The 13,760-nt window shown below is 40.1% G+C and overlaps 1 protein-coding gene across 3 annotated transcripts in view; it reads left to right on the top strand.

The window, feature by feature from the left end:
- The first annotated feature begins 1,310 nt into the window (after positions 1 to 1,310).
- ZBTB38 (zinc finger and BTB domain containing 38) overlaps positions 1,311 to 13,760 on the top strand; it is a 35,799-nt gene continuing 23,349 nt past the window's right edge. Inside the window, exon 1 of one of the 3 annotated variants that reach the window (XM_006119872.5) lies at positions 1,311 to 1,574. Coding sequence is in view for 1 of the 3 variants with exons in the window: in XM_025182993.3 (XP_025038778.2) it covers positions 1,708 to 1,725 (18 nt within the window). In the remaining 2 variants the exon portion in view is untranslated. Of the gene's footprint in view, positions 2,455 to 13,760 lie in introns of all 3 variants that reach the window. The other 2 variants (XM_025182993.3, XM_014571926.4) reach the window with 2 other exon arrangements.

The raw sequence follows: 13,760 nt of genomic DNA, 5'->3' as shown, positions 1-13,760 counted from the left end.
GAGAAAGAAGAATTGATGAGCCACAGAAAATGTTTTCAAAAATAAGGAAATCCACTTTCTAAACCAGGTAGATTTTAGACTTTGTTTCACTCACCTGGCAGTTCATTCTTAAGGGAATGTAGTACCGATCACAGCAAGCTGTTCCATTTCTCTCCTTCTTCCCTTGGGGACACATTGACAATGGAAATGTAGCAAAACAGCTTTTGCTTACTAGGCATTTTTTCAAAACCTCAGATAAGCAGCTTTTTTTTTTAAAGCTCTGTATATTTTTGTTCCACGTGTTAAACATTTGACCATAATTTGAGTGTTTCAGGAAAATGTAAGGCATTTTTGGAAATGTATACCTCTACTAATTTAGAAAAATCTAATTCCCACGATCACCCTATCACAATCTCTGCAGAGGATGATACCAATTTAATGTACGCAGCCAAACAAGATGCACCGTATTAATTTCAGAAGATAGAAGAAAGATATTAAATAAATTTTGTGGCATTTTGTATTTCTTCAGATTAAATTTTTTAAAATCAGTCTAGTCATAAAACCCCCCCCCCCGACAACACTTCAGTGGTTGCATTGACCTCCATGATGTCAGAATGTCATTGTGCAACTGTAGCTAAGAAAAGCTTCTGAGAAAAAACAAAGGAGCATTGCATCTCACCATAACATGAGATGTGCCCATACAGTACGTAGAATTCATACTACGGTAGTGAGTAGTTGCTTTCAGTTTGATTAGACAATCATTGTTTTGCTTTTCTTGCTTTGATAGTGAGTATGTTTGTATGCTGCTTAAGTCTTCTTAGCGTTATTTAGGTCAGTATACTTATGATGGCTTTCATGGTCTGCAGCGTCTGATATATACAGTATGTGAAGGAAACCAGCATGGCATTTATGTTTATTCTCTCTTTATTTTATTATTTCTAAGAGTGGAGGAACATGCAATTTAATCAAAATTCTAAACAACAAAGTATCTGCCATTTCTGCATTGCAGATATATTTAGCTCTAACATTGCTTGTGGTTAACAGGGTGTAGCATTGACACAGACAGCTGATGGTGCAGTCAGACCCTGTGATCTTGTGGTTTTGTCAATACTGCTCAGGATTTTGATAAGCTGTAGAAAAAGAATTGCTATATGTTACATCAAAATTACATGTTTAGAATTGCTGAGCATTTTTTCTGGTATTGTCTTTTATTAATTAAAAAATAGTGTAAGCTTAAAAATTAAGAGAGCATAGCAAATGCATCCAGAACCTAATACATACTGCATGAAATCTTTCTTCACCCGGAGTATCTTACTGTAGCCATTCCAGCATTTCTTCAGTGAGCAGAAAGATTGGTTTATTTTCCTCAACAGAAGGATGCTGTCACTGTAGAAGCAGGTTTTGATAAGAGTTTGAAATACCTATTACTGCATTATTGCAGAATTTAGAGTTTTCTGCACACTGTTTAGTGACTGGGGCTCATCTTGCATCACCAGTTGATGACATTTTTTCTTTGTTCCCTCCCACGCAGTTGAATCAAGACTGTAGCTGATGTGCAGTGTCACTTACAACATTAATCAGATACTGCATTTAAGGTGAGCTGTCCCTTGCCTCCACCCTTACCAGAGCCGTGCTGCAGTATGTATCTTATTCCTGCAAGCCTAAAATGGCAGGCAGGATTAATGTTGCTTGTGCTGTGTGCATGCTGTGTATAGAATTCATTATATCATGCCTACTATTTCAAATGTGAGTATGTAAATGCTCTGTGTGCCATATGTGATAGTGAAGACTTGTTTGTGCTTCATTACAGGCTTAGATATTTAAGCATCACCTTTAAAATTCTCTTTCATTTACAGTATAGTGATCTGTTAGCTTGTCATAACATTCAAAATACAGTATTAGCCCTTTTTATAAAAGCAAACTCTGCTTCCACATGGTGTCACCCTTTTTCTTGTATTTACTGTAGTTTAAATAATGTATGCTGTATTGTTAATTAATGTGAATATCAAATTAAAGCACTTGAAACGTACATATTTATTATGCAGGTAGGAGGCACGTCAAATCTATTTTTAACTCTTACGCAGTCCACGTTGTGCAATGGGCTTTGGTTATCGAGTTTGTATTTTCAGCAGTGATACCAATAGGCTGATTTTTAGCAAATGTGACAAGTGGCCTTTGCAGTGGTCAGCTTCACTCATTGAACCCTCTGTAGGTGGGAGGGAGACTACGTTGTGTTGCAGTTTCAGAAAACCTTGGATGTGGACATCTCCTGTCCCCCCCCCCCCCACTCCTGCTTTCCCTACTGATAAATTCAGTTCTTATGATCAGTGTATTCAAGCTGCTTCCCATCTGATTTTTGACAACTGCTTCTAAAAATTTATCGAGAAGACCGAGAATTCAATTGATCTCCATCGCTTTACATAAAAATGGCTGGGTATACTGCCATGTTAACACTGCATTAGGAGGTACACACAGGTAGGTTGAGATTTGCATGTTTTGTAGATTTCTCATTCAGTGCTGCAAAGACAAAGTGGTTTTTAAAATGTAGCTTTCAGTATAAAAATGTATCGAACAGTTAATTTTAAAAAACAATAATCTAATACTTAATGGTATGGCTTCACATATTGGCATGACGATTGTTTTCACCTGATAAAATAATCTGTTGTGAAAGTGAAGCAATCATGTCTGTTAAAATAATCATAGGTAATAAGGGCGTGGCAACGCTTATGCAACAAAAGAATTTTTTAAAAGACTATTGATTTGGTGCATTTTAAAATCTATTTTGAAAATTATTGGACTTGTAGATAAAATGTAAAAATAAAAGTTAAGCTGGATAAGAAAAATGAAAAATATTTAATTTCTACTATAGGAAGCGGTCTTTCAATGTGCTCCGTGAATGCTTAAATAAAGATTATTTTGCTTTATTAGAGATATTTTTCTATATCAGGTGCCAAAGAAAACCTACAGTATTTCTTTTTATTTTAATGCATAATGTTTTTAGAAATAGATATAGATGGCCCTGTCAGTTTAATGAACATCAGCTCAATACAGTATGGTTTATTTCAAACAAAAGTGGTTCAGAAATTGAAACTAAACAGCTCTAGATACAAAAGCCTGAACTTGAGCAATTTTACAAAAAATAAATTATCAGTATTGTACTTCTGACACTGGCTTCTGAAATAAATTTATTTCAAATTAATACCGGGCCAGACCTGTTTCCTTGGTAACCAAATCCTGTTAAAAAGTGCTATAGTAGAGATACAAAGAAAGTTTTCTTGTTAAATACCATGATGCAAATGTAAATTTTGCTGTTAAGTTACTTTTTAGTTCTAAATGAGAAACTGATCTCATTTTATGTTTCCGTGCGATTATCATTTCTTAAGTGACGCCATGTTTGCAAGAACTGCTTTCTCTTGTTTTGCATTGATTGCCTCCAGAAATGTACCAAAGTATCTTTTTTAAGCATTGTATGAAATGCAGTTCAAGGTCTGTGCAGTTTTTGTATAAAATAGAAGTTTCATTATTACTAATGTGCAAGTATCACTAAAACGATAGACAGCTGAGAAATGTAGAGAATCGAAAACATCCTTAAACCTTCTTTCATAATCACTGAATTTAGCAACAGTAGAGCTGCGGACCTTTCATTAAACAGAACCCTTCTGAAGTCCATCTAAAGCACCATGTTTAACCATTTTCAAAAAGTGCTTTTATATTTTGGGACATCAGCAAAACTTAATATCTCATTTGTGGTTTGCTGTAATGTATGAATCACAGATTTTGCACCGTTTGAGTAAATATTGATTAGATAAAACAGCTTGTCTAACATTTTTACCAGTATTTGTAAAATCAAACCCCATCTGTGCTAGAGAAAATTTCTTAGGCAGTCTTAAATTGTGCTAAATGTTTCCACTTAGCTTATAACCTGGTTATCTCCTTATGGATCTCCTTGGTTCATGATTTGAGAAATTCTTACTGCAAAGATATTTTTTGCATCACGGTAGCCATTTTCCTTTCATGTTCTTGACTTTAAAATGCTTAAGTACATTTTGTGTGGAAGAGAAGAGGCATACAAACACAATCTCACTGTGATCGAACTAATTTTAATTTATTTTTAAAAAGATTTTCTACATTCATTTTAATTTGTTTCTAAACGGATCATCAGTTCAGTGTATTCCCAATAAATGACTTCTATCATCTGTTTTGATAGGCCAATGCTGAATAATCATTCCAAACTCATTTGATTTATTTACTAGGTTAGTCTGATACAGTACAGGCATTATTTCCCCATTCCATTTAAAGAAACGCAGGTGAAAACATTAAATAGAGTTACTAGTGTGTGTTTTACAAATGACATTTTAAAGTAGAGATTTTTAATTATATTCATAATTTCATTCCTTCTGGTTGCAAGGATTTGATGTACATTTTATCCTTGGAATGTACTTTGCAGCTGGTTCCTCAGTGCTGTTATTAACACTGTATTTCTTTGTGTTTTTTTCTGTGCATGGCATTATTTTCTAGGAAATTTTAGTTACTCCTGAGCAAAAGCTATGCAATGGCAATCTTAATTACATTTTAAAATGTTTTTAGTATATTGTACCATGTCTTAGCAAGAGGGTGGAGCACCATACGCATAATTTTTTACATTCTTTTATTTTGTCTCTGTGGTTCAAATGATCGTACCATACCCACAATGTTTAAAGAATTAAAACATAATTCTTGGTTATTTCAGTATGTTTGTTTTGTCTCCATTTGCAAATTTTCTCTTTTGTCAGAATGTAGACCCTTTTTAATTGATAATACCAAAATAATAAATGTTGCTTCCCTGGCTTCTGTGAAAATTCATTGTCAGTGTGAGAGCAGCAATTGTTCTGAACAAGATGATTCACTTATTAAGGGGGATTCTATTTATTATCACTCTGTTCTGAGTTTAAACTTCCAGCATGGATTGCTATGTTTGTTTTTAATAGTATGCTTCTAATGAACGGGAGGTGCCCAGATTCTACCACAAAGGGCACCATATGTAAATCTTATGTAAATCTTATGGCTTTGAGGCCTGAAAGAGGTACATTGGAACAGTAGAATTTCATTCCCAGCGTACAACCAGACAAATGCAGACTTTTTTCCAGTTCTGCTTTGGATGCCAAATATCTGATATTTAACCCCCAACTTTTATAACTGAAAGCTATTTTTAAGCCTATGAATTCCAGTTTCTGTCTTGCAGAAAAACTAAGCAAATTTTGAATACAAAGGAGACAAAACTACAATTGTTCCAACAGCTATGCTATCTGCAGTCCCACCTACGTTTCAGTAAGGTCTTTTTCATTAACATCCCACTGCTTACAATGTGAAGTCATCTAGGTTCTGTTGATTTTTGTCATGGTATCACAGCTTTTGATGTGGGTTCTCATTATCAGGGAATCCTTGTAGTGCTGTCTTGAACATCTAGTGGATCTTTTAGTACTGATCTTCATCTTCTGACTGCCATGTTTTATTCTTAGCTTTCATATGACCACATACCAGAAAGCTGTAGGATTCCTCAAAGTTGTGTTTTAAGCTTCAGCCTCGTCAAAACATCAAAATCTTTGGCTTGACCTTATGAATAAAACGGCTTATTACAGTATTGCTATTTCAGTTTATCTTGCTGAGTTAGACCTAATCTTTTATTCTTACCTTGCTGAAATTAAAATGTGGATGCCATGGTATATCTGAATCAGAGATTTCCACCTTTGTTTTTCATTTGCGGACCCCCTCTGGAAATTTTAAACAAAATCCATGGATCCCCAGGGGTCTGTGGACCACAGGTTGAAAGACACTATCTATATGAAAGCGAAATATTGAAAAGAAACACTGCTAAAATTGAAAAAAGAGTTATATTGGGCTCAGCTTTATCATCTGAAGTTCAGAGGTCAGATTCTGCAGTTGCTATGAATGTGATTATTGGTATATTTGAAAAAGGAAGATGAACCTAACTCTTTTATTCTTAACTGTGGTACCGCTACTGCTGTACACATGACTTAGACTGCCTGCATCTGGCCCCCAAGACTTATCAGTTACTGCACAAAACAATGTCACTTTGTTCAGCATCTTTTATATAAAACCTTATTCCAAAATGTTTAAAGTGTTAAATAATAGCAGAGGGAGAGAGAGTAACTAAATAAAATTTAGAAAAAGATGAAGAGTCAGCTCACAAAAGAGAGAAAGGGGCTTATGTTCCAGAAGGGAGGAACTGCTTGGGAGAAGGAACTTTCACCAGCTATGATTAGGGTTACTATCTTTCTACATGCACAAAACTGAACGTGCTAGGTCCACCCATTCCCCGAGGTGCCCCTCCCCCCTCACTACATTACTCCCTCCCTTAGTGACTCCTCCCCCCCCCCCATCCTTATTCACTTACACTTAGGTGGGAGAGGGGCTGTGGGTTTGGGCTCTGGAATGAGACAAAAAAATGAGGAGTTCAGGGTGTGGAAGGCAGCTCTGGGGTTGGGGTGGGGACGAGAGATTTGGAATGTCAGAGGGGGCTATGGGTTGAGGTGGGAGTTCTGGTGCAGGAGGGAGTGCAGCCTCTGTCTGCAAGTGCAGGCTCTGAGGTGGGACCATGGATGATGGTTTTGGAGTGTAGGAGGGGGCTCCAGGTTTGGCAGTAGGGAGTTGGGTCTAAGGATTGGGGTGTGGGCTTACTTTGAGCAGCTCCTGGTCAGCGGCACAGAGGGATGAAGGCCTATCTGGCTGTGCTCTGGAACCCACCAGCAGGTCTGCCTCATAGGTGGGGGGGACCAGGAGGCTCCACATGCTGCTCTTGCTCACATGCACAGCCCCTGCAGCCCCCATTGGCCATGGTTCCCAGTCAATGGGAGTGTGGAGCTGGTGCTTGAGGTGGGGGCAATGCATGGAGCCCCTTTAGGCAGGAGGGTAAGAACCGGACCTACTGGCTGCTTCCAGGGCACAGCATGGAGCCAGGATAGGTACAGACTAGCCTGCCTTAGCCTCACAGTGCCACCAACTGGACTTTTCATGGCCTGGTCAGCAATGCTCTCCAGAAGCCCTTATTTATACAGTCCCAGCTGGGCCCTAATTGGATGTCTCTGCCTCAACTACTGGCTTCACCACACCATCCTTCTTGCAGGGCTGGGTTTAACCCTTAAAGGGTCAGTGCAGGCCAGATATCCTGCCACAAGGGAGCACTACCTGCCTATCATCCCTGCTGCCCTATACTGGGCATTTAATTGGTCCCAGTGCAGGGATTACGGGGCTCTTCACAATGTAACCTATAACTGGTGCCTTAGTTACAGGGCTCTTTTCCGTATAACCCGTAACAAGGGGTTGGCTCTCATCATCCTATGTGGCCCCTAGGCAATTCTCAGACTGCCCATAAAAATGGGATTAGTACTTCATCAGAGCAAAGTCTATCATGCCAGAGTCTGCTCTGACAAAACTTAGGCCAGTGATATGTTTTAAAGATACATTAATCATCTATCGAAAAAGAATGTAAAGATTCCTATCAACCACACTGTTTTGGATTAGCTCCTATGAGATATGCTACAGTATGTAATATCAATTACAAAAAAATCTTAAACATGGTGAATGTGTTTGTAATTCTCAGCAATCTGCCAAACATACACATTGCATTGAAGTGAATGCTAGTCATGATAAATACTGTCAATGTGATTCTTCGATAGAATGAAACCAAAACTAACTTTGATTATTAAGTCTACGTGTATGTGATTTTTTTTTAAAGAAACAAAGTACTCTATCCTATTTCTGCATTATTTTAAGTGGTAGAATTAGAAGGGATTCTATGTTCTGCTATGTTGATTCTCTTAAGATCATGTTTGATATTGGCTTTAACTGTAGCAAGCACCTCAGGAGCATCTGCTCCTGCTGAAGCCCTGAGCAGGCACACCCTGGAGGGCTGAAGTCTTCAGATCCCTGTCTCTGCTGGGCAGAAACCCCTACCTCATCACTCCACAGCAAGCAAAGATACTAAGCTTCTCCTGCCTCCCTCCCACCCCCAACCAGTCTGGTAGGTAGAGAATGGGGCAGGATTATGGGGGTGGGGTCACAAAGCTGCACTTTAACTGTTAAAGAGACAAATATGTCTTGGGATACCAGTGTTGGCCTCCCCTGTCCTTAAGATTTATGGGGTCCTACTCAATACTGTTAAATCGGTGCCCCTCTGCCAGACAGCAGCCAGGGGAAGATTTTTTAGAGTTGTGATTTTCTAATCTTCAGCAACACACTAATGAAATATTTTAAAGCAAATTTTTAACACAAGTTCCATGGACTAATACAGTAAATTCAGAAGCTTCAGGGGGTAGCTGAGTTAGTCTATACAGGCAAACTGAAACCATCTAACACTCCAGTTATCTGAAGAAGTGGGCTATGCCCATGAAAGCTCATGATAACAGTAAATTCAGAAACTGACAGTATAGACATGGTGGTTTCAGATACCTGTTAAATGGCTTTATTACCACTCGAATGGCTCTTTCACAGTCTTAATGTGCTGCTCATAGGTCTGGCAGGCTTCATCTGATTTAAGTTAGCTGCCTTCTCTATGAAGTTAGACTGGCCAGGCTGCAGCAGCCACAGATCAGGAGTAGGAAGGGGTGTGTGTGGATATTAAGACCCAGTGGTGTCCCAAATTTTCAGGTGCCCTACACAGCTGCATATTCTGTATATGGGTACGGATAGCTCTTCCGCAGACAGTGTCTCAGAATGTTCCTTTGCAATACATGTGCAACAGTGCTATGGAAATATGAGGCCTGAATCTGCCCCTGAGACTTAGCAGACACCTGTGCAATGACCATACTTGTTTGCATGAGGCCTGAGTTTTCTCTCACTTGCACCTGTGTAAATCAGGAGTAACTCCACAGAAAACAGTATGAAACAGTCATAAGGGAAAGGAGGAGGGCCTAGGGCTCAGTCCTTATATCTTTACCTAAGACTGAGGTCAGTGGCAGTTTTGCCTGAGTTAGGACTTCAGGACTGGGTTGATAGTTAGATTGACCAGGCAACAAGTGTAAAAAATTAGGTGGGGAGATGGCTGGGTAATAGTTGTCTGTATAAGACAAAACCCTTAATATTGGGACATCTGATCTCCATTTCTGTAGTGCTGACCTGTGTTCCCTGTAAACTGTGCACTTGTGCAGCTGCTCAGAAGTAGGGTTGCCAGATGGTTTAACCAAAAATATCGAAATGACCCCCCCCCCAAAAAAAACCAAAAACCATTGGGGAAAACATTCTGTTGAGGAAAAAAAACGGGGCAGACCACAGTTGTTGAACCAAAAAAAAAAAAAGGACCCCAAGAATTGTTAAGCAAAAAAAAGTTTAAAAATTTAAAAAAACCAGCATGGCCCCTTTAAGAAATTCTTTTGAGGCTTTTTGGCCCTAACAGGCTGCCGGCGGCCGTCTGCCATCTTGTCTCCTTGCTCCGGGCCAGACATCTCCCCTGCAGAAACCAGTAAGCACCCAGGATTTTCACCTCCTGGCCAGATAAAATCAGAAAATACCGGACATTTTAGGTGTCCGGTATTTTCTGAAATTTTTTTACCGGACAGGAGGTGAAAATACCGTACTGTCTGGGTTAATACCGAACACCTGGCACCACTACTCAGAATAGTTTCAAATGTCACCAAGATGATTAGCAGAGTTCCCACAACCATTCTTTTTGTTTCTATGGGTAGTGCATATTCACATACGCCTTGGTGGACATGAACACATTTATTCCATACATGGATGGCAAAGGTAAGAGGGAACATTGGTGCTGACTCCGAATGACTTCTGTATCTGAGGACAGAATTTGATGCAGAGCCTTGTGTAAAATAGTCTCATCAAGTCTGCATTGTGTTCTGACAATGCAGACCCTTAGATGTTACTCTGCAGAAATGAATTTTGCCTTGAGAGTAATTGCACACACCAGCAATTTTAAAGAGGAAACTAACATGAAAGTGATTGTTTTAGAATCTAGTGATCGTCACAATCAATTAGAAAATGTTTTGTAATAATATACAATAATATACAATTATTCGTAGTATGGATGATAATGTAGCAAATGAATAAGAATTTTACCATCTATTTACGTGTAAAATAAATTCAGTTTGTTTTGTAATTTTAAAAATCATTACAGACATAAATTCCCTCAGATATTCAGAGAATATTTGTTTAATCTGAAATTGAAAAAGGACAGATTAGATTAGGCTACATTTATCTTGCCTTCTGCTAGCTGAATGTGTGCCAGAATTCAGTATGACGACTGTTTTTTTGTTTAAAGCCATGCGCATGTATCAGTTTCCAAACGAGAACAGGGGGGGAAAAAAGAAAAGAAAGAGAACTTTATAACAAAGCGAAGATGGAAATAATATTGGAAACAGTTTTGCAGAGACAGTCAGATGCAAGGTCTGCTGTGTTTCTAGTAGCAGTCCAACAGGTTGCATTTTTATTTAATTTTCTGCTTAGCAGAAGAGTTTGGATTTATGCCATTTAATGAAGTTGTTTAACTTTCTTTCTCAGGCACATGAAAAGACAAAGGCTATTAGTTCTGGAATATTGGAATGCTGTCTTTGGTTGTTTTGCAATACATTTGCCTAATACAGAGAAAATTGATTCAAGCCCCTTTCAATCTTTGAGACTCATTCTGCACTTAAAATTAGAAATTATACACGGACTCCTGTTTACTTTTTCTGAAGGGCCCAAACCAAGGAGTTTGATCTGAATTTTCTCAAATATTGGGAGAGTTGAGACCTGATCTCAAATGTTGAAGCTTGGCCCTATCTCAAGTAGTTGTGTTACATCAGTGTTTATCTACATCAGTGTTTCTCAACCAGTGGTTCGAGTACCCTTAGGAGTACTTGAGAGAAGTCTGGAGGGGGGAAGGGTGTACGTCAACACAACTGAAATTTGGAGAAAACTGAATTTTTGTTTTAAGTTTTACAGCGCTTTATTATTTTTGTAATTTTTACACCCAAAAATTTCATCGCTCGCCCAGCTACAATTAAGTTGTTTAAACAAATGTGTCACAATGGTAGAAAAAAAATGGTGTCTGCAATCTGTAGGTACTGGGGGTTCTTATAATTTTTTAAGCGGGTACGTTATAAAAAAAAGGTGGAGAAACACTGATCTACATGAATAGTATATTAATTCTTATAATGTTAGCCAAAGGTGGTACATTATTCTGTGTTCAATGCCTAAAGCATTATTTTCACTAACTGACACCTTCCCCCTTCCTCCATTAGTCCAGAGCCTTTTTAGGATGAACAGGTGTGGACTTTAATGTAAAAACCTCTGTAGACCTCTGCTAGAGAGCTCAGGAGTGGACATGCATGCCCCAGAGAGTTAACCAGAGATTACTGGCAGGATGGCTTATTCTAGTTGAGGAAGAAGGTATAGTTTGCATTGGAGTTACGTTCTGTAATGTGTGAACTATCACAGAGGCCCATCTTTGTAATGCCTCTCTCTTGGGTCTGACAGTAGAGAATCTGTGTAGTCTGAATTCCATCACAGGTTTTGGGATGTAGCAGCATCAGTGACGCCAGAGAGCTGCTGCAGAGGAGGGAAAAGGGTGAAGACCTGTAAATAGAAGCAGAGGGCTGTAGGACAATTAGGGTACGTCTAGACTACATGCCTCTGGCGACAGAGGCATGTAGATTAGACTACCAGGCATAGGAAAATGAAGCGGCAATTTAAATAATCGCCGCGTCATTTAAATTTACATGGCTGCCGCGCTGAGCCGATCAGCTGTTTGTCGGCTCAGCGCGGTAGTCTGGACGTTCCGCGGTCGACATCAAAGGCATTTGTCGACCACCCAGGTATGCCTCATCCCAGGAGGCATACCTGGGTGGTCGACAAATGCCTTTGATGTCGACCGCGGAACGTCCAGACTACCGCGCTGAGCCGACAAACAGCTGATCGGCTCAGCGCGGCAGCCATGTAAATTTAAATGACGCGGCGATTATTTAAATTGCCGCTTCATTTTCCTATGCCTGGTAGTCTAATCTACATGCCTCTGTCGCCAGAGGCATGTAGTCTAGACGTACCCTTAGATGCAGCTGGGAGGGAGCTGGCTCAGGCAGATTGGGGCCAGTTGACTCTTCATACCAACATTAGAACAGAAACAGCCAGGGAGAGAGTCCCAGGAGGTGTGGCCAAGCTCCCTACCACAGAGACCTGCTAAAAACCCCAACCCCTAGGGTTGGCAAAGAGAGTCTGGCTTCAGCATGGCCTGAGTGAGAGGGGCCCTTGCTACATGCCAGGACCAGCCTCCTGGTACTCCCTCCCTGGCTGTTTCTATTCTAATGTTGATATTAATTGCTCTGTAACCTTTGGCTCTCTGTCTCTCCTTCACCTCTCTTCCATCCTCTCACTCACCCCCTCCTCCCCCACTAGGGTTGCCAAAAATACCAAACACCAGGGGAAAAAAACACCGGGGGAAAAATTCTGTTGAGAAAAAAAAGGGGGAGACCAAAGTTGTTGAGCAAAAAAAAAAGGACCCCGAGTTATTAAGCAAAAAAACCAAATCAAAACAAAACAAAACAAAAAATAGCATGGCCCCTTTAAGAAATGCTTTTGAAGCTTTTTAGCCATAACAGGCTGCTGGCGGCCATCCGCCGTCCGCCGTCTTGTCTTCCTGCTCCGGGTCAGACAGCTCCCCTGTGGAACCAGGTAAGCACCCAGTATTTTCGCCTCCTGGCTGGGAAAAATCAGAAAATACCAGACATTTTAGGTGTCTAGTATTTTCTGAATTTTTTTACCGGACAGGAATAAAAAATACCAGACCGTCAGGGTCAATACCGAACACCTGGCAACCCTACCCCCCAGCTTCCAACTGCTGAGGCTTTTCAAGGCCTCCAGCCAGCCAGCAGAGGAGTCCGCTGGCCCCAGTCTGCCTGAGCCAGCTGCATCTAATTGTCCTGCAGCCCTCTAATTGTCTTTATCCTTTTTGGGCTGCCTTTGTCCCCCTCTGTAGCAGCTCCCTGGTCTGACCCTGCCACAGGGGCAACACAGTGGCATAGACAGACTGGGACATTGGGTTGGGCCTCTATTTAGGGTGTGCGGGCAATGACATGATGTCAGGACAAGAGCCATCAGAACCACCTCTCTCCACCACCAGTATGGAAGGTCAGTCAATGCAAACTATTTCAGACTAAAGAGCAATGTGCCTTGCACAGGAAAAAGATAATCATTACTTTACCCTGGAGCTGAAGAACATAGCCAAACTGAATTATGTGACTTTCTTTCCCCTGGCCCTTCTTCACTGATGGTATGTCTACACTGCATGGCTATTTCAGGATACTAGAGGTATCCTGAAATATCTACCCCACGTCTACACAAGCCGCCTGTTATTTCAAAATATTTTTCAAAATAATGGGCATGCTGTTTCAGCATCCCGGTAACCCTCATTCTATGAGGGTTGTGGGATGGTCTCGAAATAGCACATTATTTCAAAATTTGGTGCTGTGTAGATGTGCCAAATTTCAAAATAAGCAATTTTGAAATAGACTCAAAATATTTAGCGTTTAGGGTGCTGTGTACATTCACCCTGAGGCCGATACTTCTCTGCCTTTCCTAGTTCTAGTAGTAGCATTACACTCTTTTCTGATGAGATGAACAACAGGGAATAGAATTACAGCTAAGAAAAATAGCCTAATTATGCATTTATGATTGTTATTCTGGATATGCTTAAAATGAAGATAACCCATATATTCAGACTAGGAAAGGAAGATGGGCTTGGGGCCTATTTGGAGATCAGAACTATGTTTAGTGTTAGGATATGAATATTTTGGGGACCT

The sequence above is a fragment of the Pelodiscus sinensis genome, chromosome 10, assembly GCF_052426305.1.
Source record: "Pelodiscus sinensis isolate ZL-2025 chromosome 10, ASM5242630v1, whole genome shotgun sequence".
Taxonomy (NCBI): domain Eukaryota; kingdom Metazoa; phylum Chordata; order Testudines; family Trionychidae; genus Pelodiscus; species Pelodiscus sinensis.
Note: the sequence above shows the minus strand (reverse complement) of the source record. Positions and strands in the feature narration are given on the sequence as shown.